The 27,822-nt window shown below is 38.9% G+C and overlaps 2 protein-coding genes across 5 annotated transcripts in view; one reads left to right on the forward strand and one right to left on the reverse strand.

Moving 5' to 3' along the window:
* The window catches only part of MIER1 (MIER1 transcriptional regulator), a 65,552-nt gene extending 61,681 nt beyond the window's left edge, over positions 1-3,871 (reverse strand). For 2 of the 4 annotated variants that reach the window (XM_054483901.2, XM_054483955.2), the window contains exon 1: positions 289-535. In XM_054483901.2, coding sequence (XP_054339876.1) covers positions 289-355 — 67 coding nt within the window. In that variant the 5' untranslated portion in view covers positions 356-535. Of the gene's footprint in view, positions 1-2 lie in introns of all 4 variants that reach the window. The other 2 variants (XM_054483883.2, XM_054484006.2) reach the window with 2 other exon arrangements.
* Positions 460-27,822, forward strand: part of DNAI4 (dynein axonemal intermediate chain 4) — a 113,731-nt gene continuing 86,368 nt past the window's right edge. Inside the window, 3 exon segments of the mRNA XM_054483768.2 lie at positions 460-631; positions 634-721; positions 19,938-20,112. Coding sequence (XP_054339743.1) covers positions 553-631; positions 634-721; positions 19,938-20,112 — 342 coding nt within the window. The 5' untranslated portion in view covers positions 460-552.

Raw genomic sequence — 27,822 nt, forward strand, 5'->3', positions numbered from 1 at the left:
ACTCCGCAGCGGATTCCCAGCGCGGCGCCGCCACCGCGAAGGCAAAAAGGCGGCGCTGGGAGGGAGTCGGCGGCCTGGGGGACGGAGCTGCGCATGCGCCTTCGGCAGCCAGCGGCGAGCAAGCCAGGCGCGTTCTGCGGCAGCCCCTCCCCGGAAGTTAAGGGTCTTCCGGGCGGTACACTGCGGTGGGGGAGGGGAAGGAGAGAAAGGGGACTGAGGACACCTCAGGAGCCCCTCATCCGAAACTGGAATAGAAGGGGAGAGATGGCTTGTAGAGGCTGCACTTACAGCCGCTGCCGCTGCTGCCGCCGCCACCTTCGCTGCTGCCGCCACCGCCTGAAGAAGCCCCATCCATCCGCCTGCAGCCGGGAGACTCGGAGCCTGGGAGGGGCCTGAGGCCCGGGCCGCCCGCCTCCTTCTTCCAGTCGTCGTCCGGAGCTTCCTCCAGCTCCACCAACCCTCTGCCCTCCCCTCCGCCTCCGCCCTCCTCCTCGGCCTCGTGCCGCCAGCCAACCGCGCGGCCGCTTGTTGAGTCAGGGCTCCACCGTCGCCATGACGCCCGGCAAACATTCCGGAGCTTCGGCCCGAGCCGCTAACGCAGGAGCTTGGGGGCACAGGGACTTCAGAGGCGGCCAAAAAAGGGGTGGTGGACCACTCCCCAGCTGGTCGCCACCATGCCAGTCTCTCCGGCCGGCAGTCACAAGCAGCAGAACTTCGGGTTGTAAGTTCCGGCGCTAAAACCGTAGTCCATCCCCCTGGGATCCGGAGGGAGACCTTCTATTAATAGATACCATTTCTGGATTTGGAAAGGGGCCCTACCCTAACTGGGTTCAGTCTGTAGACCTCGAAGCTCCTAGGCCACAATGGCTCCTTTATCAACCTACCACAGTCTTTAAAAAAATCTCTACTGGGCTGGGCGCGGTGGCTCACACCTGTAATCCCAGCACTTTGGGAGGCCGGGTGGGGGGTGGATCACCTGAGGTCAGAAGTTCGCTTCCAGGCTGGCCAACATGGTGAAACCCCGTCTGTACTAAAAATACAAAAAGTTAGCCGGACGTGGTGGCGCATGCCTGTAATCCCAGCTACTTGGGAGGCTGAGGCAGGAGAATCGCTTGAACCCGGGAGGCGGAGGTTGCAGTGAGCCGAGATCGTGCCGTTGCACCCCAGCCTGAGCAACAGAGCGAGACTCTGAAGATAAAATAAATCTCTACTGCTGTGCTTGCTCTGTGAGAAAAGACCTGGTTTAGAACCATCCTCCTAGCACTTCTAGTTTGTTAAGGCCTGCAGTCTCTCAAGCTTGATGCTTTCATGCTGTGCCCAGACGTTCAAGAGCCTCAGCTTCTGTGAGCCACCAGGCCGAACATTGCTGTGCTCTGTAGTAGAGGTATTTTATTGTCGTCTCGTCAATACCATCTTACCTTAAAACTAATTCCTGCTTCCAACATTCTACTGTTATGCAGCAGTTGAACAAGACTGAAGAAAAGCACACAGCTATGTGGACTTGTCTTACTTTAAATGGTTCCTTAGCGCTGCCCGTAATGCTGCCCACTAAGTTCCCCCAAAATTCCCTAATTAATTTGTTTTCTTTTCCCCTCTCCAATCTCCTCCACCTCAGCTAATCTTTCTTCAGCGGAACTTGTTGAGAGTTCTTGGGAGACAACCTTGCATTTTCTCTTGAATAGGGTACTCACGCTTTTGTCCATCCTACCACTCCACCAAAACAGCTTCTATGAAAGCCAGCAATAGCCATGCAACCAAATACAGTGGCTGATCCACAGTTTCATTCTTTTTGAATGAAGCAGCGTCGGTCGGGTTTATCGCTTCTTGAGCTTTGAAAAGCTTTATTTGGGTTCTGAGAAACCACTCTTCCTGGTTCTTGTCTTGGTTCATGGTTTCACCTTTTCCAGATCCTTTGCTGGTATCTGTTCCTCACTACCATAACTAAATACAGTCATGCATCGATGGTGATACCTTCTGAGAAATACCTTGTTAGGCAATTTCAGCATTTTGCAAATATCTTCTAGTGTACTTACACAAACGTAGATGTATGGGCTACTATACACCTAGGCTACAATTGTACAGTAGACTGTACACCTAGGCTATAGTAGGCTATACATCTAGGTTTGTGTAAGTACACTAAATGGTGTTTGCATAATGATGAAAATGCATTTGTTGCTTCTAGGCTACCAACCTGCATAGCATGTTACTGTACTGAATACTGTAGGCAATTGTAACACAATGCTAAGTATTTGTGTATGTAGACATAGAAAAGGTAATGTCTTGTGCTTGAATGTTGTGACAGCTACAACGTTGTTAGACAATAGGAATTTTTCAGCTCTGCTACCAGATCACCATTGTATATGTGGTTCATAGTTGATGATCCAGGATTGTATTAGTATTGCTGGGTCAGTCCATAAACCTCTTCACTCTGATGTCTTTAATATCACCTATAATGATGATTCACAAATGTTAATCTCTGGCTAAGACCTCTCCCAAGAAAACAGACTTTAAGAAAAAACACCTGCACTTAAGTTAATAAACATCTCAAGCCAAATATATAATATTTTCTGTCTTTTCTAATTAACTGCAATCTTTCTCATTGTAGTAAATGGCAAATTCCACTCTTTCACTTACTCGGGAAAAACCTTGGGATTACCCTTGACTTCTATCTTATAACCTGACTCCATAAGCAAATTTTACCATTTCTACCTGCCAAATAAATCCAGACTACCACTCCCATGTAAATCACTGTGTTACATTGTGATACCCACCTAAATAGTCTCCTTGCCAACACCCTCCAGGTAGTAATCAATGTGGTTCTGCTCAAAACATTTCTCAAGTTTTTTCCATTTCACTCAGTAAAACTCTTTACAGGGCCCCACAGGATCTCACTATGGACTCTTCCCCTTGCATAATTACATCCCACATTGTCTCACAACACATCAGGCACACTATATTCCCCCTTTGGAGCCTGTGCATATGCAGTTTTTTGGAATATTGTTCCCCCAGATAACCTCATGACTCACCTCCTTTAGGTGTCACTGTGTCAAAGAGTCCTTTAACCACCCCATATAAAGTAATAATACTTCACCCTTGGAGCTCTTCAATCCCTCACCTTTGCTTGAATTTTTCCATAAAATTTATTCCTGCCAGGCACAGTGGCTCATGCCTGTAATTCCACCACTTTATGAGGCTGAAGTGGGCAAATTGCTTGAGCTTGGGAGTTCACAACCAGTGGGCAAATTGCTTGAGCTTGGGAGTCCCCAGCCAACCTGGGCAACATGGCAAACCCCCATTTCTACAAAAAATTGAGCCAGGTGTGGTGGCATGTGCCTGTAGTCCTAGGTACTTGGGAGGCTGAGGTGGGAAGATTACTTGAGACTGGGAAGGTGATATTGTACTCCAGCCTGGTTGACAGAGTGAGATTACATCTCAAAAAAAAAAAAAATTTCTACAAGTTTATTGTATACCTGCTTATTCATCCATCTTCACCTAAGGATAGTACTCCAAAAGGGCAGAGATTTTTGTTTTGTTCACTACTGTATCCATTGCCTAGAATGAAGAAGGTGCTGAATAAATATTTGCTGAATGAATGTTTACTTTAGTAACATTGGTTACTGCTTATCTTGTATGGTTTTTGTTTTCACCTTAAGGTATGGAAATTTTAACGTAAAATTAAACAGTTTATTAAATTGAAAAATACAAAAACTGTCCAACTCTTATAGTATGACGTGTAAGAAAAATTCCTTTGGGAGTTTCTTAAATGTTGACAATTTCATAACATTATCTATTAAGGAAAGAATGGGGTGGGAGACGGGAAGTAGTATAACCTTCACTTTTTGCAGTAGCCATATTATCTAATTAAAACGAAGTTTCAAAGACAAGTTTACAACCTTTTGGTTTGGCCTAATTTGTTATTTCTCATCTTCCTTCTTTTAGGACTTAATCCTGACCTTGGAAAGGATCTCATGAAGCAAATATTTGTCAGTTTTCCACTTTCTCTTTTCCTGTGTTAGATTCTTGCCTTTAGCTTTACAATACTGGACAAGTCTCCCATTGCAATAAAAATAACTGCTGATTCTTTAACTCTTTATCCTATTTCTCTGTCCAGTGCCTTTATATTCCTTACATGTTCTCGTTTCCTTTTGATTCTTATTTAATGTTTTTATCTCTGCTTACATTACTCACCTGTTCTTGAATGTTATCCATTTTTTCCATTAGAACCCTTAGCATATTAATCACAATTATTTTAAATTCATAGTCTTACAGTTATAAAATATCTGTCATATCCAAGTGTGGTTCTGATACTTGCTTTGTCTCTTCACACTGTTTTTTTACCTTTTGATATGCCTTACAATTTTTTATTGAAAGCTGAACATATTGTATAGATAATATGAACTGAGATTAAATAGGCTGATAGTGTGTTTTATGTTTGTGTGGCTAGGAATTAGGCTATGTTTACTGTTTAGTTGTAAATGTGTAAGGCATCAGTTTCCTCTACTGTCCTTGTTTCTGTCTTTTACAATTTCCCTAGGGACTCCTTAAATAGATTCAGCCTTGCAGTTCTTTCCATTGTAATCTAATTATTATACAGGAGCCCTGTAGATATGGTGGTGAAGCAGGATAGTGACACCTTCACTGGCGGGAACTGGAGTGCACAGGCGCTGGCAGGGGTGAACTCCACTCACTCTCTGCTCCACCCCTCGAGGGAGGTGGAGCACAGGTGAGTGGGTGCAGGAGCCAGGGTGAGTGCTTTTGGGCACCTTCAAGAGCGAACTGCATACTCACTCCCCAACAGTATCTAGGGGAGGGTACCCACAATGCCCGAAACCCCAGAGGAGGTGTTATAGTGCCCTTTTAGCTTTGCCATCTACAGACAGCGTAAGTGTTAACAGCTCAGTGGAGGGTCAGCATGACAGCCTTTTGCACCCACATTCGTGGCACCTGAGTTCTTGTCCAGTGTCCAGGAGGAATGAGGTCACATGACAGTTGAAGCCGGTAAATGCAGGGGATTTTATTGCGATGAAAGTGGTTCTCAGTGGGAAGAGGAGCTGAAAAGGGGATGGAACGGGAAGATAATCTTCCCCTGAAGTTCAGCCGTCCCGAGCCAGATTCCTCTTCAAAGCTGCACCATGAAGCTGTCCCTCTGAAGTCAAGCCACTTCTCTCTGACTTCCAACGTCCAGCTGCTTCTCTTTCTGCCGGCTGAGCCTCAGGTTTTATGGGCACAGGATAGTGGGGCAGGGCGGGCCATGGGTGGTTTTGGAAAAGGCAGCATTCAAGCAGGAAAACACATATGTGTGTTCTCACTTTGGGCCGTGATTCCAGGCTTGAGGGTGGGGCCTTCTCCAGGGACCTGCCTTTTTCTGCCCAGAATTTCCCTGCTTCCTATTCCTATCAGTGGGAAGATGTAGGGGGAGGGGAAGGGTTGGACAATCCTATGATTAGCTCTTAGTGTTTTAATGGGCCCTTGTCCCTGGGATGAGACTTGACAAGTGCTTTTCAGTACATTTTTTCTTTTGGGGGAAAAGATGGCTATTGAGGGCCAGAGTTGGGTATTTCCTTTCCCCCATGTCAGTTAGGCCCTGATAAAACTCTAGTTAGGCTCTGGTAAAGTAGTTGTCCTTGAGAGCAGGTGTTTGTTAAGGAGAACATAACATTCTAGGTGTATTTTAGAAAGATTACTTCCTATCCACCTGCTAGAACCATGAGGAAATTTTTCTTTAATCTTTATCCTGAGAACTTTGTGGGCACATAGAGGTAAAGCTCATGAAAGTGTAGGAGCCCCCCATGGGATCCCCAGAATATTTTCTCTCTCAAGCTAGTCTACACTCAAGTCTTCAGTAGTTAGCTAGTTGTCTTTTAAGTTGCTGGCTTCAGTGGCATTTTCTGCTACCAGTAGGTTGTGATTCTCTGTTTTCAACTTGTCTCCAATTTCCAAGGTAGTTGTTTGTCCTCCTTAAATAGAGGAAGAACTGTTTTATCAGTTAATGTGAGATTATTTTATTGTCCATATATTCACTTTGAGATGGCTGTTAGACTAGAGCTATCTAGTAGTCAATTATTCATATGAGTATGTGAACCTGAGAATTTGAGACAGGTCTCAGTTAATTTAGAAAGTTTATTGTGCCAAGGTTCAGGATGTGTACCCGTGATACAGCCCCAGGAAGTACTGGCAACATGTGCCTAAGGTGGTCAGGGCATGGCTTGGTTTTATACATTTTAGGGAGGCATGAGACATCAATCAGTATATGTAAGAAGTACATTGGTTCCATCCAGAAAGCCAGGGACAACTTGAAGCAGGGAGGGGGCTTCCAGGTCACAGGTAGGTGAGAGACAAATGGTTGCATTCTTTTGAGTTACTGATAAGCCTTTCCAAAGGAAGCAGTCAGAATATGCATCTATATCAGTGAGCAGAGGGGATGACATTGAATAGAATGAGAGGCAGGTTTGTCTTGAGCAGTTCTCAGCTTGAATTCTCCCTTAGCTTAGTAATTTTGGGGCCCAAAATATTTTCCTTTTACATTTCCCCCATTTCTTTTATAAAAAAGTCTTTTGGAGAAAACATTTTAGAAGAAAATGAGTCTCTGGTCTCAGGTTTTATCTGATTTCTTATGGCTAGGACAGTTTGTTCCTAGATGGGTTAGGTCACAAAGCTCATTTTTAGCAGATTGTGAAGTCTCATGTCCTATGAAGAGGAAGCAGGGAAGGAAGGGAGAAAAACAACAACAAACAAAAGAACAATCCTGGAAAAATTGATATAGGGTATATTACTCTGAAGTCCATACATCAGTAAGTAGGTATGAAGGTGGCTTATGTATGTAAATAGGTTGCTGTTTATTTTCTTCTGAAGTTTAAGTTGTCTGGCTTCAGTTCACAGGGCTTTAAGAAAGCACAGCTTAGTTTTCAGGGACTCCAAATTAGGAAAAAAGGGGCAAAAAAGAAGGAAGAAAATTGAAAACATTATTTTGAAGACTTGTGGCCAAGAAAAATTAGAATTTGGTCCAAACTGTAGAAAATAATAAACATTGAGAAAACATTAGGAAAGACTAGAATCTAACAACAGGTCTACTATAGTTTTGAAACATAATTTTTCTCTCCAGTTTCCCATTTTTACTAAAGACAAATCATGGTACGACTGGTTTGCTTTATTATACTTGGCCTAATTATTTCTATACAGTGCAACAAGAAAATTTTTACATAGGCTTTTAAACTGGCTTTTTTGGACTTTCATGGGAGAAATCTCAGATAAGACTCTTCTAAAGCTGAGCCCAGCCATGGATTTATGCAATCAAATACCTATGAGTTGGGTGAATTTCTTCTCCTCTTGAGGTTTCAAGATAAACCTGAGGCTTCTGGGCCTGTCAGAAAGTGACATTCTTTACTTACCACAGGTCAGAAACCCTGTACAGGGACTATGTACACAAAATATGAGGCCAGTTTTTCCAAGGGCTTTATTGGTTCCATAAGTCACGTTTGATTCCTTAACAGAAAGCACACCATTTCAGTCAAAGCCTTGATAAAATAACCAATTTCTCCAACTGTGTCCTGTTACAAATTAGATTCTTATTGCACTTGTGCAAATAACTGTATTACCATAAGTTAAGAATACTCACAAATATTTCCAAGTTCTGGAGAAATCAGGTAGTGAAAAAACAAATATGCTCAAAATTTTGTTCATAGGAGTACACTAAACTCTTAAAAGCTGTCAGTAGCTCAAAAGAAAAGTTTGAAGACTCTAAAAAACAAAGGATAAGCAACATTTAAAGCAAGAGTTAAAAAGATTGCTTTAGTCTCCTGTCAGTTCAGTTTATGGAGTTAACTCCTGTTCTGCTTGTTAGTCATGAACACTTCAGCTCTCCATGAGAATCCTGCAAGTTTTTTTCCCCCTCTATTCTAATGTCACAATCTGCAAAGTTATCAGAAACTTGCATTTAAGAACACCTGTTAGAGTTCCATAGTTGATTATAGAACCACCTAAAAAGGGCCAAAACAAGACAATTGTCCATGGATGACAAAAATTTTAGGGCAGCCATAATCAAAGACACAATTGACAAATGTGTTACCTCTGTGGCACACAATAATTTAACAACAATTATAATTACTGATAATGTACACTAAGTTAAATCAGAATTATAAGAGTTTCGCATCATTTTGGAACACATACCAATAACATTTATACAAATATAGCCCAAAGAAAACCAAATATCATTTCATATTTGACAATGCTTCCTGTCTAATTTTTATACCAAATAAGCCAAATTATGTCGTTTTTGGACTTTAGGGGGCCTAATATCTTAAAGGATTAATTAGGTCAGGAAAAGACAATTTTTTGTAAAATATCAAAGGTTTAAAAGACTTGATATCATGAAATAGGATCATAGGTCATTGTAAAATAAGTCATTCATTTAACCAAAGTGATAAGGAATTCAAAAAAAAAAAGGCAAAAATATTCATTCTTTGAGAAAGGAGACATAATTTTCCGAACAAGCCCTAATTAAAACAGCATGAAGCCAATTAAATTTATTTTTCAGAATTTTATAAACTATAAAATTTTAATTTTGACCATAACATAAAGCAATACAGCTTCCAAATGCCTTTTATAGCCTTTATTAAGGAGTTGGTTAATGCTTCAAGAAAACCCTGTTAATCTGACACAGGGGTCCATATACTGGTCTTGCATCAGTGTGCCTTTGACATTAATGATTATAGAGAAACTGAACTTATTTTATCTCTTAAAATCAGCCCTTAAAATCCCACATTCCAACCTCTTTCACAATAGTCCCGGGACCTTGAAGAGTTGAATGGCTTTAATTATTGGCCCTGTGTCTCAGGGATGCCGTTTATTTTGATTAGCATCTTCTATGGGGCCTGGAGATAAGGCTTTAATTGCTATCAGTGTTAAGATTTAGCAGGACTTGTCCTTTTAGACCCAAGAGTCAAAACCCTGTAACTTAATGTCACAAGTACTTTAGGAGCACATAACAGATACATGGATGTAATAACCTTAATTAAAAAAAATTTAATCTCAGTTTTTTATTCATAAGCAAACCAAAACAATATGACAACTTGATCATGTAAAAGTTTTTTTTTTTTTAAATAAATCCTCTTATTGTGATTTACACTGATTATTCATGACATGCTTGAACTTTCTGGTTTGTCCTGAACATCCCTCCTTCTTAAACAACCAGTCATTTTATTTTAGGACTAAATTTATCATATGGGATTCTTTTTTTTTTTTTAAGACAGAGTCTTGCTCTGTTGCCCAGGCTCCACCTCCTGGGTTTAAGCAATTCTCCTGCCTCAGTCTCGCAGGTAGCTGGATTACAGCTGCACACCACCATGCCTGGCTAATTTTTGTATTTTTAGTAGAGATGGGGCTTTGCCGTGTTGGCCAGACTGCTCTCAAACTCCTGGCCTCAGGTGACCCGCCCACCTCAGCCTCCCAAAGTGTTGGATTACAGACATGAGCCACGGTGCTTGACCAAAGATTTTTTTTCTCATATAAAATTACTCTCTTTAAGCTTTCTTACCACACAAAAACCTCTTTATTTTTATAAGTTTCTTTACATTTCTGTTATTTCCTGGTTCCTTTTACCTTGTTTTATATATAACCTTTAAATTTTGAATTAGACAAAACTTGTTCACCGTTTTTTTAAAATGATACACTCTTTTTTATTTTTACCAAGAATGTTTTTCTACAATATAAACTTATTGGAAAATACTCAAATAATGAAATACCAATTACTGAATTTAATGTAACCTTAGATTCTAAATTATGACAAGTTTGTCTACAAGTATTTATCCCATTACATTTACCTAATTATTTTACCTATATGACTTATGAAAACTGCAATAGTCATGATTTAAAGTTATGAAACCACCATTGCAAAATTATAACTGAGACAGTGAAAAAGATATGACCTAAGTGACTCCATCTTGCTTCTAACCTCCAAGCTGTCCTTGTTCATTCCTGGGCACAGGCAAAAGTAATTTTGGGAGGTACTTAGTTTATATTTTAGCTTTGAAACAAAGATGATAACAGTTCTTTCCCAAAACAAACCTCCTTATTGCCTGTGGACTAGAATGCCTAAAGCCATAGGTTTAGAAGTTATGGTAATCTTACTAAATAATTCAAGATGTAGCTATTTTAATTAAGCCAATATTGTCTTATTTGTTAAAGATTACAGAGCAAAGGTCATTCTGTCTTAGGCTGGGTTTATGGTTTTATAAACCCTTTGCCAAATTTTGACACCTTATAGTATTTGTCAGGGATAAGTATGAAATTGCTTGATTAATAAATGCAAACAAAATGTATGCTGGCAATTCTTAGGACATTTCTAATGTTACTTTACCAGTAATTTTAAAGCTAGCTTATTTATTAAAGATTTTACTTAAGTTACATAAACTCAAAAAAGCATTTGACTAGTCTTTTCCTTTTTAGTACCTGATTTAAGTGCTTTTATTTCTTAAGCCAGTTAGAGCTCTTTTATATATTTTTAGTAGTGAAACGTTGTGTACACAACACATAAATACATAGACATATTAGGCATGCAAATAGAAGTACATTTTATAGAGTCATAAAAACCTTTTTTTTTTGTTTTTTCCTATCTTAGATTTTCTGATTCTTGATAACCTGTTTCACAACCCTGGGCAGTTGTCAGCTAAATAGCCTTAAACGTGCATGTTAAAGGAAACAACTCAGGTGAAAGTCAGATAGCAAAATTTACATTATAAGATGCGGAGAGAAAAAGTTTTATGTGCTAGAAGGAAATGAAAACGGATTTAATTGCCATTAAACATAAAATTGTAGAAATTATAAAAGTCTTTTTAATGCACATACACACAGATTCTATAGCTTTTACTTCAGAACTTTTAGCCACGAGATAAATACAAATTCACTGGCTTGCTAAAAGAACTTGTTGGATCAAAACTGGTTTTTATCTTAATAGAAAAGTAACAGCAGATTTAGAGCAGGCAGAAAAGGAAAAAAAAAAATAGAGAAAAAGAGGACTTAGGAACTCTATAGTTTGCAGGTTGACCTTGTAAATGTGCACAAAGACCATATTATTTCCATTTTACGTAAACTTTGGCAAGTAGAGGTGCTGTAAAACCTATGGAGCGCCAGAAAGATGCATTCTGCTTGTTTTCACCTCACTCTTAGATTATTTCCCACTTTTTATTTATTTTTTATTTTATTTTTTTCTAAAGGAGGAACAGAGCTGTGGCCTGGGGTTTTTGTGTGGTGGATTGATATGTGCTGTTTATGGACAGGACTCCACTGTGTGTCACCACTGAGTCGTTTCCACCTTTTTTTTTTTTTTTGAGACGGAGTTTTGCTCTGTTGCCCAGGCTGGAGTGCGGTGGCCGGATCTCGGCTCACTGCAACCTCCGCCCCCGGATTCACACCATTCTCCTGCCTCAGCCTCCCGAGTAGCTGGGACTACAGGTGCCTGCCACCACGCCTAGCTAATTTTTTGTATTTTTAGTAGAGATGGAGTTTCACCATGTTAGCCAGGATGCTCTTGATCTCCTGACCTCGTGATTCGCCTGCCTCGGCCTCCCAAAGTGCTGGGATTACAGGCGTGAGCCACCGCGCCCGGCCTCCACCTTCTTACTGTGTCTCAGTTTCTGTCTCCAGAGGTCTGTGACCTCAGGGCTCAAAATGCTGGGTCATCAGCCCTTATGTATATTTCCTGGACAAGCCATTTTTAAAATTAATTTTTGTTGGGGATTTCCCTTCAGGGCCACAACTGCCCAGATACTCCCACGAGGCCCCAGAGTACTCAGGGGCACCTTTCAGCTTGGAGGAGCAAATGCCCTTTTCCTTTGGAGCTGAGAAAACTCAGTCTCTCATTAACATATGAAAACAACAGTTCAGTTCCTCATCCAAATGCACACAGACAAACCGAATTAAGATTAAATTTGGGAGAAAAAGCAATAGAGAAAGACTTTGTAGAATGCATCTTTGAACTAGAATTAGGATCCTTAAACAACAACAACAAAAATCCCCAACAATATCATCACTGAGCGTTCTAATTGTAAGGAGAAATTAAGACCAGCTGGTTGTTAATCTTAACTTGAGCCAAGGAAAACCCCAAGTCAGTTACTTACCTAGGGATGGGTCTCAGGCTGAAGACTGCTTTCTACCATCTTAGAAGCAGGAAGGAAAAAACAAACAAAAAAACCCTCATTTTCCCTGTTGGAAGCCAGCTCAAACTCCATAAAGGAGTTACCTGCCTTCCATCGTCACAGAAGCAGGAAAAACTTGCCATTCTTGTGTTGGAAGCAAGTAAAACTCCAGAAAAAAAAAGGGAGTTGTACAGCAAAATAAACTTTAGATCTCTAGCAAATTTTGGGAGATCAGGAATTCTCTGGAGGGGGTGCTCTCAGACCTCAGCAAATGGCCCTATTGGTTTGAGCCATAAAGTTAGCTCATGCTGTTAACAAGCACTGATAGGAAATTTGTCAAAGGTCAGGGGCATCCACACTCAGAATCCCTTCGTGGTTACCAAAATGTGAACCCCAAACATTTGAGATAGGTCTCAGTTAATTTAGAAAGTTTATCTGGCCAAGGTTGAGCATGCACGCCTGTGACTCAGCCTCAGGAAGCCCTGGAAACGTGCCTAAGATGGTTGGAGCACAGCTTGGTTTTATACATTTTCGGGAGGCATGAGACATCATTCAGTATATGTAAGAAGTACATTGGTTCCATCCAGAAAGGTGGAACAACTTGAAGCAGAGAGAAGGCTTCTAGGTCACAGGTAGGTGAGAGACAAATGGCTGCAGTCTTTTGAGTTTATTTATTTATTTATTTTGAGACACAATCGCACTCTGTCGCCCCAAGCTGGAGTGCAGTGGTGTGATTTTGGCTCACTGTAGCCTCTACCTCCCAGATTCAAGCGATTCTCCTGCCTCAACCTCCCGAGTAGCTGGGATTACAGGTGTGTGCCACCACACTCAGCTAATTTTTTTTTTTTGTAGACATGAGGTTTCCACATGTTGGCCAGGCTGGTCTGAAACTCCTGACCTCAAGTAATCTGTTCCCAAAGTGCTGGGTTTACATGTGTGAGCCACCGTGCCCAGCTTCATTCTTTTGAGTTTCTGATAAGCCTTTCCAAAGGAGGCAATCAGAAAATGCATCTATCAGCTGGGCGCGGTGGCTTATGCCTGTAATCCCAGCACTTTGGGAGACCAAGGTAGGCAGATCCTGAGGTCGGGAGTTCGAGACCAGCCTGACCAATGTGGCAAAAACCTGTCTCTACTGAAAATACAAAAATTAGCCAGGTGTGGTGACACACACCTATAATCCCAGCTACTTGGGAGACTGAGGCAGGAGAATCACTGGAACCTTGGAGGCAGAGGTTGCAGTGAGCCAAGATTGAGCCACTGCACTCCAGCCTGGGCAACAGAGTGAGACTCTGTCTCAATGAAAAGAAAAAAATATGCATCTGTCTCAGTGAGCAGAGGGATGACTTTGAATAGAATGGAAGGCAGGTTTATCCTGAGCATTTCTCAGCTTGACTCCTTCCTTAGCGTAGTAATTTTGGAGTCCAAGATATTTTCCTTTCACAAGTATGAAGAGTAAGACAATATTTTGAGTTGGATATAATGATTTGGAGATTATTCATTGTTTCAATAATGTATTAAACAGCCAATGTATTATGTACTGTGATATTGTAAAATAAATATTTATTTGGTCTTTGATCAAATGGTCTTTATAATCTCCCGAGTGTTGTCTTTTTGTATGCTAATGAGTTGACCATGGCTAGTACCTTCTAGGTAGCTTCAGGATGGGGGTTAGTCATCTGGAAGACGAGCATGATTATAGGGTTGGGACCTTCAGCCCTACCAACCAAACCTTCAGGGAGGGGAGAGAGGCTGAATGTTAAGTTGATCACCAATAGCCAACAGTTTCATCAGTCATGCCTACTTAATAAAACCTCCATAAAAACTAAAAGGACTGGGTTCAGAGAGCTTCTGGATAGCTGGGCACATGGAGGTTTCTGAAAGGTGGTGTGCCCAGAGAGAGCATGTAAGCTACTGGCTCTTCCCTTGCCGTATGCATCTTTTCATCTGTATCCATTGTAATATACTTAACAATAAACCAGTAAAAGTAAGTGTTTCTCTGAGTTCTGTGATCCACTCTAGCAAATTAACTGAACCCAAGGAGAGGGTTGTGGGAACCCTGATTTTATAGCAGGTCGTTCAGAAACAGGCCACAACCTATTTTTTCAACTGCCATTCGAAGTCAGAGATAGTCTTATGGGACTGAGCTCTCTGCCTGTAGGATCTGAGGCTATCTTCAGGTAGATAGTGCTGGAATTGAATTGGAGGACACCCAGATGGTATCCACTGCAGAACTGATTGTTTAGTTGGTGTGTGGGGAGAAACCCTACACATTTGACCACAGAAATCTGTATTGACTGTTGTGGTGTGAGAACAGAGCAAAATAGTTTATGTTTTTTCCACAATCGGGTACTGTTGTAAGCATTAGGGATACAACAGGGAATGAAAGAGCCTAAAGTTCCCACCCTCATGGAACTTAGATTCCAAGGGGAAGCAATAACTGATTCACAAGATAAATAAGTTAAAGATATACTGTGTTAGATAGTAAAAAGTTCTAAGGAGAAAAATAAGGCAAGAAGATATGAAGTACTTGAGAGAGAATTTTGAATTTTAGAAAGGGAAGCCAGGGAAGGCCTGAGGCACAGGGGCTGCACCTGTTGTTCTGGCATTTGGCCATGGGGTGATTAGGGCAGGTGAGGAGAGGGTAGTTTTTCATTAAAGACCTAAAGAAAGTGAGAATGCTAAGTATGTACCTGTATGAGAAAGCATTTCAGGCAAAGGAAACATAAATTCAAGTCTTTGATATGAAAATGTGCCCAGCATGAATATAAAGGATGCCACTATGGCTGAAGCAGAGTAAACAAGCAAGAGATCACGAAAGATGAAATCAGAGGCCTAGCTGTATGCGTGTAAGACTTTTTAAGTCATAGTAAGGACTTAGGCTTTTATTCTGAATGGGATGGTAAATGAAGGATTTCGAGTAGTCATATTTTATTTATTTTTATTTTATTTTATCTTATTGTTCTATATTTGTTTGAGACAGGGTCTCGCTCTGTTGCCCAGGCTGGAGTACGGTAGCATAATCACAGCTCACCGTAACCTTGAACTCCAGACCTCAAGCAATCCTCTTGCCTCAATCTTCCAAAGTACTGGGATTACAGGCATAAGTCACTGTGCCCAACCCTTACATGTGTTTTAAAAAGGTCATTGTGGTTGTTATGTGGAGGATAAACTTAAGGGGATCAAGGTTAAGTAGGAAGATGAAGCGAAAGGCTATTGCAAGAATCCAAGAGAGATAGGATAGTGTTTGGACCAGGATGGTAGCAACAAGAGTGGTGACAAATGAATGGATTCCAGATGTATTTTGAAATTTTTTTTCACCCAAGCAACTGGAAGAGTAAAGTTGCCCTTAACGAAAATAGGGAAGAGTGCAAGAGGAGTGGATTTGCTGGATGGGGTGAGGGTGATGTGGTGGTGGTGGTGGTAGTGGAGGTTAATGTCAGGAACTTAGTTTTGGACATGCTAAGTTTCAGTTAGTGATGTCAAGTAGGCAAGCAGATATATAGAGGAGAGGTCTAGTTAGAGGTATACATATATTTGAGAATAATTTTCACATAGATTACTTTTAAATCATGGCATTAGACGAGTTAACCAGACTATGAATGTAAATAGAAAAGAGAAGTGCAAGGATGATTGCCACAGAAAAGGGAGGAGGAAAACCAAGCAAAGAGTGTCCTACGATCCAAGTTAAAAAAAAAAAAAGAAAAGAATAAACAGCTGGGTCAAATGCTGCAGATAAGAAAGATGAAAACATTGAAATGACCATTATTAGAGTTAGTATTGTGGAGGTGATTGGACTTTGGTAATAATCCTTTTGATGGAATGATAAGGGCAAAAACCTGATCAGACTCTATTCAAGAGAGACTGTGTGTGTGTGTGTGTGTGTGTGTGTGTGTGTGTGTGTGTGTAGAGAGAGGTGGAAACAATAAATAGGAAATTTTTCCCAAGGGGTTGCTATAATTAAAGGGAACATGAATGACTGATAGCTGGAAAGACAGGTGAAGTAAAGAGAAGTTTCTCGTTTGTTTAAGATGGGAGAAATAACAGCTTGTTTACATGCTGAAGGTAATAATCCAATAGAGAGAGAAAAGCTTATGTTGCAGAGAGAGAACTGCTAGAGCAATGTCCATGAATAGGCAGAAAAGAAATGGAATCTGGTATGCATGTAGAGGGAGTGACCTAAACTGCAATAATAGAGAATTCATTCAGAGTAACAAGAAAAAAATAGAGAATATAGGCACAGATATAGGCAAGTGCATAGATGTGACAGTGGGAGTATTTAGAAGTTACCAGATTGCTTCAGTTTTCTCATTCAGATGGCTGAGACTGAAAATCTGAGAGGAGGTTTTCATATTTGAAGAAAGAGAAGGTATAAGACAGCCTTAAAGAGTGTAGTAAAAAATGGACCAAGAAAATACAGATTGCTGGCACATTAAGGACCTTGATTAAGTTAATGACCCATAATTTTAAGTGAGACCTGTCATCATAGTTGGGTATTTTTCTTCCAGTTTCATTTAGCTGCACAGGTTGAGTTAAAATATAGTGTATTATTACAAAATTTAGGGTATAGTTAGTCTAATAGATAGGAAGTCATTGCCATTGAAAAAATAGTTTATTATTCACAGTTCCAAGGAAGAGGGGGCCCACCACACCACAGGGGACTACCCAGAAGTAATGAATGAGGCAGCGTAGACAACTTTAGGATTAGCTACTTTGAATAATCTCAGTAGGTTCTGCGGCACAGTAGCTTCCCCTCTTGGTCTGACATTTGGCCATGGGGTGATTAGGACAGGTATAGTGGCACAGAGTGTGAAAACCCCATAATGGTGTGGATTCGGGATTGCTTAGTTTGCATTTGACAAGTGCATGCCTGGGAGGAGGACTCCTCTTAGGAAAGAGGATGGGAGGCAAGAAGAGAGGCCAGAGGCCAAGACAAGGTAACTTAGGCATAGCATCAGGTTGTCCAGAATAGGGCATGTGTTTGACCCATGCATGTAGGTCAGATGTTACAGTATCAAATTTACAGACACTATAAACATGGTTAATATACAGGTATAGGCTCAAAGTAAGAGGATAATTGGAAATAACCATGATTTTGGTTTTGCCAGCAAGTATGCTGAAATGAAGGGAAAGGTATGGTGAGAATGTAAGTAAAGAATGATTATAATAATTAACTATCAATTAAAGTAACTAACCGTAACCTCAAGAGGGAAGAGATGGCATGAGAAAGATGGTAGATGAATAAAGCATGGTAGAATCAAGGGCCTGAAGGTCATAATAGGGTCGAAGGATTGTTGAAGGATTGGAGTTTGAGAGGGTATATAAGCTGGAAAAATAGGAAATGCTGATTGACCTTCTAAAAACAAAAGCCACATGTATGACCATGGGAGTAAGTGTCTGAAGTAGCAAGGCAGGTAAAATCATTTATGTGAAAAGATTTCAGGGAGCTAAGAGATCAGGGTATTTGAAGGATTACCTTCATGGATATTGAAATGCTCAAGAATTATGCCAGAAGTAGCTATTAGAGATAGAGCCAGTGACTTAGGATATGAAATCTTCAGAGGATGGTAGAAGAGAAAGGTAAATGCCATAAGAAAGTAGAGTATTTGTGATCATTGAAACCATGGAATTTACTCAGGGATAGTGTATATAGTGAGAAATCAGGTAACTAAGATTTGAGCCTAAATGTAATCTGTAAAAGGGGAGCTCAAAGGAAAAGGGAATGAGAGGACCGGATTTTGTAGGGATAGTAGGGCAAAATGTTAAGGAGGAAGAGAATGAGAGAGTTGAAGGTAATGGCAAAAGAGTGACTCAATTGATAAATTGTGGATTCAAGATTAATAGAGAAAGGAGAAATCTAAAATGTTCTGATTATTTGGTAGAAATGGAAAGGTCAGGTGATTAGAGGTCTCAAGGAGGTTGAAGAATAGTCTGTGGTATGAGAGAAACGAATCTGAGAAGTCAATTTTAAGAAGGAATGGTCAGCTGAAGAAGAAAGTAAAGCTAGATTGTAGTTACAGAGCAAAAAGAGAAGTCACGTAGTAGGCAGTATTACTGACTAACATTTTAAGAAGTTGGACTGAAAGGAAGGAGAGATATAGTAATAGGTAGATGAAGACATAGTTAAAGGAAGGATTTTTAAGTTGAGGAGATGATTGGGGCATAATTTTGTGCTCACAGGGAAAAGACAGAAAAAAATAAGATAGGAGACCTGGAATTATGGATGGAGAAGAGTCCCTGAGACACCAGTGACAGGTTTCAGAGTTCACATAAAAGGTTAGTCTTAAATAAGAATGGCAACTCTTTTACTGAGAAAGGAAAAAAGAGGTAAGTAAGTTTGTAGGAGGTGGGAGAAGAATTTAAAGGAGGTGGTGAAATAATTTGAAGGAATTTTTACATAAATGATCGTTTTTTTTTTTTTTTAGAGATGTTGGGGGTTAAGTCCTTAGAGATAGAAGGAGAATAGGGTAGGATACTTAAATGTAAATTTGAAATAGTGCACAAATGGAATTCATTTACTCATATATTTTTAAAATATTTATTAAGTGTCCATGGTATACTAGGCACTGTGCTGGGTGCTAGGGATACAGCAGTGAACAAGACAAAGTTTCTACCCTAAACATGCTTATATTCTGTAGAGGGATAGACAACAACAAAATGTCAAGTAACAATAAATGCTGTGAAGAAAAATAAAATAGGAAAACTGAATTGATCGTTATTTAAAAATATTTTATTCTTGTCAGATTTTTTATGATTTAAAAAGTAAATGTATTTAAAATGTTTTCTTTGGAAGCATATTTTTATAATCTCAGGGAGGATCATCCCCATTTTATAGAAATCCATATTACAGAGTACTAGAAGGAATAAAATGATAAGGTAAGTCGTTATCTTAAGGAATTTACAGGGTAAATCCAAAAGTGAAAAAATATTTTTTCATGGATATAAATATTTTGATTGTAACTTCTTATTAAAAAGGGCACGGTGGCTCATGCCTGTAATCCTAGCACTTTGGGAGGCTGAGGTGAGACGATCACGAGGCCAGGAGTTTGAGACCAGCCTGGCCAACATGGTGAAACCCTGTCTCTACTAAAAATGCAAAAATTAGCCAGGCATGGTGGTGCACACCTGTAGTCCCAGCTACTTGGGAGGCTGAGGCAGAAGAATCGCTTGAACCCAGGAGGCGGAGGTTGCGGTGAGCCGAGATCACGCCACTGCACTCCAGCCAGGGTGACAGAGCGAGACTCCGTCTCAAAAAAAAAAAAAAAAGTAGTATATAATTCAGGAAGGAACATGCTATTCTTTCTCAGGCTTTATTAATCATGTTTAAATCTGCCTATGTAACTGCACTACACACTTATGTGTGCTTCCTATGTGCCAGGGACTTACTAACCATAATACAAAAATTAATTTATTTAATCCTCATAATAACCTATGAGTTAAGTACTATTATTATCCTCATTTTGCAGACAAGGAAACTAAGACCCAGAGAAGTCAGCATGGACTTAGGATCTGACTACCTGGGTTCAAATCTCAACCATTGTAGGAATGTTTCCCCTTAAAGCCTCTGTGGCTTTATACAAAATAATATTAATAGCAACCTCTTGGAATTATGAGGAGAAAGTGATGTAATATATGCCAACTCTTTAGAACTATGTTTATACATAATAAGATTTCAAGTAGCTATCATTATTTCTTGTTGTATGTTTAGATTGTTCACATGTTTTTAAAGGAAATCTACTTTTTTATTGTTGGTTGATTTTTCTTTTCAATCTTGAATCCTTTGCATTATATTTTATTTTCCTTATATAGGAACAATGCCACACAACCAAAGAAGTCTATTAGCTTTTTTGCTACAATGAAACCAACTTCAGTGAAAGGATATACTGGTGCAAATCAAAGCAGAATGGCTGTATCCAAAACCGTGCTTATTCCACCTGAACTGAAAACTGTAGAAAAAACAAATCCCAGTATAAAGACAACACAGGTAATATTCTTAGAATTCTGAGTTTATTTGAAAATGGCACTATGAAAAACTCAATTGAAATGTTAAAGATAGAAAATATGCTGCTTTCAGATAATCACTCGTAATTTTGAAATACTGATTTTGTTCATTTTTACCACATATTATTCCATACAACATAATATTGACACTTGGCTCCTATAACTAGTTATTGATAAGAAGAATATTAGAAGAACATTAGAGAAAAGTATATTCATGACCTTAAGAACTATTTGCTTGTGGTATTAATTATATACATTACAACTGTCTTTCACTGTTGTCAGCAATATAGTCTTGAAAATACAATAAAATTATTTGTCATAAAGTCAGTTATTTTGCCTTATTAGAAGATTTATAATTAAGAATTGACTCTTTTACACTTTTAATCAAATGATTATATATACAGAAAAGCATATAATATATAATTTTGAATGGGTTCAGCATTTGTTTAGATGGGACATTAAAAGCAGAGTCCATAAAAGATAAAATTCATAAATTGGACTTCATCAAAATTAAAACTTTTTCTCTTTGAAAGACATTGATAACAGAATGCAAAGAAATGTGACACACTGGGGAAAATTATTTACAAAGCATATTTTGATAAAATACTTATAACTAAAATGTATAAACAACATTCGAAGCAATATTAAGACAACCCAATTTTTAAAAATTAGCAAAATGCTTGAGCTAACACTTCACCAGAGTAGATAAACAGATAGCATGGGAGCACATGAAAAGATTATCAGTATTAATTAAAAACCATACAATACTGCTAAGTACCATTAGAATGGCTAAAATTAAAAGACTGATCATATCAAGTATTGACAAGTATGTGGAGGAACTAAAACTCTCACATGGCTGGTAGACATGGAAAATAGAAAACAATTATTTGTCAACTTATTAAATGTTAACATATACCTACTATATCATCCAGCTATTCCATGTCTAGGTATTTACCAAGAGAAAAGAAAGTATATGTTTATATAAACACTACTACATGAATGTTCATAGCACCTTTATATATAATGGCAGAAAACTAAAACAACTCTCATTTTATTAAACAAATACTATATATTTGCACATACGTATTTCACTTATTTATGTGTGTGTATATACACATATACATATATATGAATACATGCATTTAAATATATATGCATGTGTATGTATACACAAATAAAGTATATTTCATTTATTTATATATATATATAAAATTATTTTCTCCAATGGTGAAAATATTTATTATATATGTATATTTTCTCCAATGGTGAAAGACTGAAAGCATCTCTCCTAAGGTCCAAGAACAAAAGGAGGATGCCTGCTTTTACCACTTCTCTTCAACATAGTAGTGGCAGTCCTAGCCAGGGCAATTGAGCAAGGAAAAGAAATAAAAGGCATCCAGCTGGGCATGGTGGCTCATGCCTTTAATCCCAGCTCTTTGGGAGGCCAAGGCGGGCGGATCACTTGAGGTCAGGAGTTCAAGACCAGCCTGGCCAACATGGCGAAACCCCGTCTCTACTAAAAATACAAAAAAATTAGCCAGCCGTCATGGCAGGTGCCTGTAATCCCAGCTACTTGGGAGGCTGAGGCAGGAGAATCACTTGAACCTGGCAGGCAGAGGGTTGCAGTGAGCAGAGAGAGCGCCATTGTACTCCAGCCTGAGGAACAGACCGAGACTCTGTCTCAAAATAAATAAAAGGTACCCAAATCGGAAAGGAAGAAGTAAAGTTCTCTCTGATGTGATCTTGTATGCAGAAAACTGTAAAAATTACACATACACACACACACAACTAAAAAATGAATTCTGCAAAGTTGCAGGATAGAAAATCAACAACACAAATTAGTTGCATTTCTAACAATGAATTTCCAAAAAGGAAATTAAGAAAAAGATTGCATTTACAATAGCATCAAAAATAATAAAATACTTAGGGATAAACATAACCAAGGAGGCCAAAGATTTGTATGCTGAAAACTACAAAACACAAAAGAAAGAAAAGAATACACCAGTAAACAGAAAGACATTTCTTGTTCATAGATTGGAAGGCGTAATAGTGTTAGGATGTCAATACTACCTAAAGTGACTTACAGATTCAATACATTCCCTCCAAAATCCCAGTGATATTTTTTCAGAAGTAGAAAAAACTATCCTAAAATGTATATGAAATATCAAGAGATGCAAATAGCCCAAACAATCTTGAATAAGAAGAACAAAGTTGGAAGTCTCATACTTCCTGATTTTAAAACTTATTACACATCTATAGTAATCCAAACAGGGTGGTAGTGGAATAAAGACAAACATACAGTATAGACCAATGGAATGGAATGGCCCAGAAATAAAATTTCACATATATGGTCAAATGGTTTTGACAAAGAAGCCAAGATTACGCAATGGAGAAAAGACAGTTTTGTCAACAAGTCTTGTTGGGACAACTGGATATCCACATGGAAAAGAATGAAATTGGATCCTTACCTTATACCATCTGCAAAAATAAATTCAGAATGGATCAAAGACCCCAAATAAGAGCTAACTCTATAAAATTCCTAGAGGAAAACAGGGAAAAGAAATTATTTGCCAACAAGTTCTTGCATATGACAACAAAAGCATATGCAGCTAAAGAAAAAATATATATATTGGACTACATTAAAATTAGAAATTTCTGTCTATCAAAAGACATTAACAGAGTGAAAAAACAACCCACAGGATGGTACAAAATATTTGCAAATTGTATATTTGATAAGATGCTAATAACCAGAATATATAAATAACTACAAATTAACAACAAAGAAACAGCCCAATTAAAAGAATGGGCAAATAACTTGATTAGATATTTTTACAAAGAAGATGTACAAATAACCAACAAACACAGGAAAAGATACTCAACATCACTAAACATTAGGGAAATGCAAATCAAAATCACAGTAAGACACCACTTCATACCCATTATGACAGCTACTATTAAAAAAAAAACAAAAAACAAAATAAGTGTTGGTAAGACATGGAGAAATTGAAACCCTTGCGTACTGTTAGTGGATCATGAAATGGTGTGGCCACTGTGAAAAATGGTATTGTAGGGCCAGGCATGGTGGCTCACACCTGTAATCTCAGCACTTTGAGAAGCTGAGGCAGGAAGATTGCTTAATGCCAGGCTCAGCACTTTGGGAGGCTGAGACAGGAGGATTGCTTGAGGTCAGGAGTTTGAGACCAGCCTGAACAACATAGCAAGACCCCATCTCTATAAGAAAATGAAAAAATAAATTAGCCAGGTGTGGTGGCAAAAGCCTTTAGTCCTAGATGCCTAGATGCTCAGGAGAATCATTTGAGCCCAGAATTTCAAGGCTACGGTGAGCTATGATCGTGCCACTGCACTCTAGCCTGAATGACAGAGCTATATCCTTTCTCAAAAGAAAAAAGGAAAGAAAAACAGTATCGTGGTTCCTCCAAACTTTAAAAGTAGAATTACTGTATGATTCAGGAAGGAGTATATATCAAAAGACTTCAAAGCAGAGTTTGAAACATATTTGTACAACCATCTTCATATCAGCATTATGCGCAATAGCTAAAAGGTGAAAGCAACTAAAGTCCTCATCCACAAATGACTGGATACACAAAATGTGGTATATATACACAATGAAATATTCAACCTTAAAATATGAAAAATCATTGATGAAATTAAAATCTACATTAGGAAAATATTCACTAATAGAAATAATGTACTATTGTGATGGTGATAGGTAAATAATCAGTAAGTTAAAGAAGAAATTAAAAGGAAAATCAGAAAATATTCTGAGATGATAGATAATCAAGACACGACATACCAAAGCTTATGGGATACAGCTAAAGCACTGCTTAGAGGGAAATTTGTAGATATACATTCGTATTAGAAAGAAGAAAGATCTCAAATAACTTACCCTTCCAACTGAAGAAACTGAAAAAAAGAGTGAATAACACAAAATAACATGAAATAAGCAGAAGGAAGGAAATAAAAAATATTAGGGTGGAAATTAATGAAATATTGAATAGAAAAACAATAGAGAAAATCAATGAAAACGAAAGCTGGTTCTTTAAAAAGATCAACAAAATTGAAGGAAAAAGCATTTAAAAAAATCCAGCGTCTTTTCATGACATAAACACACAACAAACTAGGAATAGAAGGGAATTTCTTCAACTTGATAAAGGATTTATAAAAACCCCACAGCTAACATTATACTTAATTGCACTTAATCTCCTTATGATCAGGAACAAGATAAGTCCTTGCATTGCTATTCAACATTATCATGGAGGTTCTAGGCATGGAAATTAGACAAGAAAAAGAAATAAAAGGTATCCAGTTTGGAAAGTAAGAGGTAGAAACATCTTTATTTGCAGATGACATGATGTTATATATACAGACTCCTAAGGAATTCACTAAAAAACTATTAGGACTTGCAGATCAGTTTTGTAAGGTTGCCGGATACATGATCAATATGCAAATAAATTGTATTTCTAGACACATGCATAGAACCATTTGAAAATTAAGAATGATTTATTTCACAACAGCATCAAAAACAGTAAAATACTTAGCAATAAATGTAATAAAAGAAGTGCAAAATGTATGCTCTGAAAACTATAAAACATTATTGAAAGAAATTAAATAAGATCTAATTAAATGGGAAAGTATCCCATGGTCATGATCAAAAGACCTACTATTGTTAAGATTGTTATACTCCCCAAACTGATCTGTAAACTTAACACAATTGTTATCAGAATTCCAGCTGACTTCTTTCTACAAACTGACAACTGATTCTAAAATTCATATGGGGCCGGGCACAGTGGCTCACACCTGTAATCCCAGTACTTTGGGAGGCCAAGGCAGGTGGATCACCTGAGACCAGGAGTTCGAGACCACCCTCAACAACATGGTAAAACCCCCATCTCTACTAAAAATACAAAGTTAGCCAGGTGTGGTGGTGCATGCCTGTAATCCCAGCTACTTGGGAGGCGGAGGCAGAAGAATCGCTTGAACTTGGGAGGCAGAGGCAGTAGAATCGCTTAAACTTGGGAGGCAGAAGTTGCCGTGAGCCAAGATCGCACCATTGCACTCCAGCCTGGGCAACAAGAGCAAAACTCTGTCTCAAAAAAATAAAAATGAAATAAAATAAAATTCATATGGAATCACAGGGGACCCAGAAGAACCAAAATCATCCTGAAAAAGCCAAGTAGGATGATTCACACTTCACTGTTCCAAAAGTTACAAAGCAATAGTAATCAAAATAATGTGTTATTGGCACGAAGATAGACATGTAGATCAATGGGATACAATTGAGAGTTCAGAAATAAACCCATTTACCTAAAGTCAACTGATTTTGTATGAGTGCTGAGATCATTCAATGGGGAAAGGATATTCTGTTGAACAAATTGTGCCAGGATAACTGGATTGCCACCTGGAAAAGAATGAACTTATACCCTTACCTCGTATTTTCAAACTAATTCAAAATTTATTAAAGACAGATTTAAGAGCTAAAACTGTAGAAGAAAACATAGGGGTAAGACCTTGGATTTGGCATAGGATTCTTATATGTGACACTAAAAGCATATGTAACAAAAAAGTAGACAAATTTGACCTTATGAAAATTTTTAAGTGTTTGCATCAAAAGCATATACAGAGTGAAAAGATAACCCACAGAAATAGAAAATATTTGTGAAACATGTATCTGATAAGAGCATGTATCATATATAAAGAACTCTTATAATTCATTAATAAAGACAAATAATTATTGATCATACAATCTGAATGCTCATTTCTCAAGAAAATATATACAAATGATCAAAAAGTATATGAAAATATGGTGGACATTGTTAATCATCAGAGAAATTGAAATCAAGCCCACAATGAAATATTCACTTTATACCCACTAAGATGGCTAGAATCAAAGAGTCACATAACAAGTGTTAGAAGTAAAGAAAGCAGAACCCTCATACACTGCTTGTGGGAATATAAATTGGCCACTTTGTAAAATAGTTTGGAAGTGCCTCAAGAGGTTAAGCAGTGTTACCATATGAACCAGCAATCCTACTCCTAGGTGTATATACCCAAGAGAAATAAAATATATTTCCACACACAAAGGTATACACAAATGTTTCTAGTAGCATTATTCATAATAGACAAAAGGTGGAAACAACTCAAATGTCCATTAATGGAAAAGTGGGTAAAGAAAATATTGTATAGCCATACAATAGAATATTATTCAACCATAAAAAGGAATGAAGCACTGATGCATGAATCTTGAAAATATGCTAAGTGAGACAAGCCAGTCACAAAATACTGCACCGTATATGATTCCATTCACTATCAAACTCCTGAGTAGGGAAGTCTATAGAGACATGAAGATACTAGTGGTGGCCTAGGGCTGGGAGTGGAGATGTTAGGGGACTATCTTAATACGTTTCCTGTTGTTATTATATAACTGAATGCTCAAGAGTGGGTAATTTATAAAGCAATGTATTTCTGACATTTCTTGAGGCTGAGAAGTCCAGGGTCAAGTGGGCACATCTGATGAGGATCTCCTTGCTAGTTGGGGGGACTCTGCAGGGTCCTGGGGTAGAGCAGGATATTACATGGTGAGGAGTGCTTACAAGAGATGGAGAAACTGGCTTTTATAACAGACCCCTCTCATGATAACTAATCCATTCCCTTAATAACCTACTTTTATTTATGAGGGCAGAGCCCTCTTGACCCAGTCACCTCCCAGAAGTCCCACCTCTCAAAAATATTGCATTAGAGACCAAGTTTCTGACATAACTTTTAGAGACACATTTAAACTATAACTTTCTGCCCCTGGCCCCCAAATTCACATCCTTTTCACATGTAAAACACATTAATTCCATCCCAATAGCCCCAACGCCTTAACTCATTCTAACATCAACTCAAAAGCCCAGAGTCTTACTTGTGAGCCTGTGAAATCAAAACAAGCTATTTACTTCCAAGATACAATGGTTGGACAGACATGGGGTATACATTCCCATTCTAAAAGGGAGAATAGGCCAGAAATAATAGGTCCCAAAAAAGTCTGAACTCAGCAGAGCAAACACCAAACCTTAAAGCTGGAGAATAATATCTTTTGACTCCATGTACTGCCTTCTGGACACACTGGTGCAGGGATTGGGCCGCCAAGGCCTTGGGCATCCCTGACCCTGTGACTTCGCTGGGGTCAGTCTACAGTATAGCTCTCCCAGGTTGGCTTTGCAGGCTGATAGCTCTGTAGTTCTGGGGTCCTGTGGCAATCCTGCTCCCATGTCTCCACTAGGCATTACCCTTTAGGGGCCTTCTGCAGTGGTTTTGCCCTGTGATAAATCTCTGCATAGACTCCCAGGCCATCTGATACATCCATTGGAATTAAGATGGATCTTAATTCCTCTACAGCTTTTGCTTTTTGTAAGCCTGCAGAATTAATGCCACGTGGATGCTGCCAAGGCTTATGACTCACATCTTCTGGAATAGTGGGTACAGCCCCAAAGGGGGTCACTTGTGCCACAGCTGGGGTGGCTGACTCCTTGCCAAAATTTGGGGACCCAAGGTAGCTCTGGGTAGTGAGCTCTTGAAGGGCACCCAGGGCCTGTCCCCTGAAACCATTCTGCCCTCCTAGATCTCTGGGCCTGTGTTGGGATGAGCCACCTAGAAGATCTCTGAAATGCCTTTGGAGTCTTCTTCCACTGTC

The sequence above is a fragment of the Pongo pygmaeus genome, chromosome 1 (genome assembly GCF_028885625.2).
Source record: "Pongo pygmaeus isolate AG05252 chromosome 1, NHGRI_mPonPyg2-v2.0_pri, whole genome shotgun sequence".
Classification (NCBI taxonomy): Eukaryota; Metazoa; Chordata; class Mammalia; order Primates; family Hominidae; genus Pongo; species Pongo pygmaeus.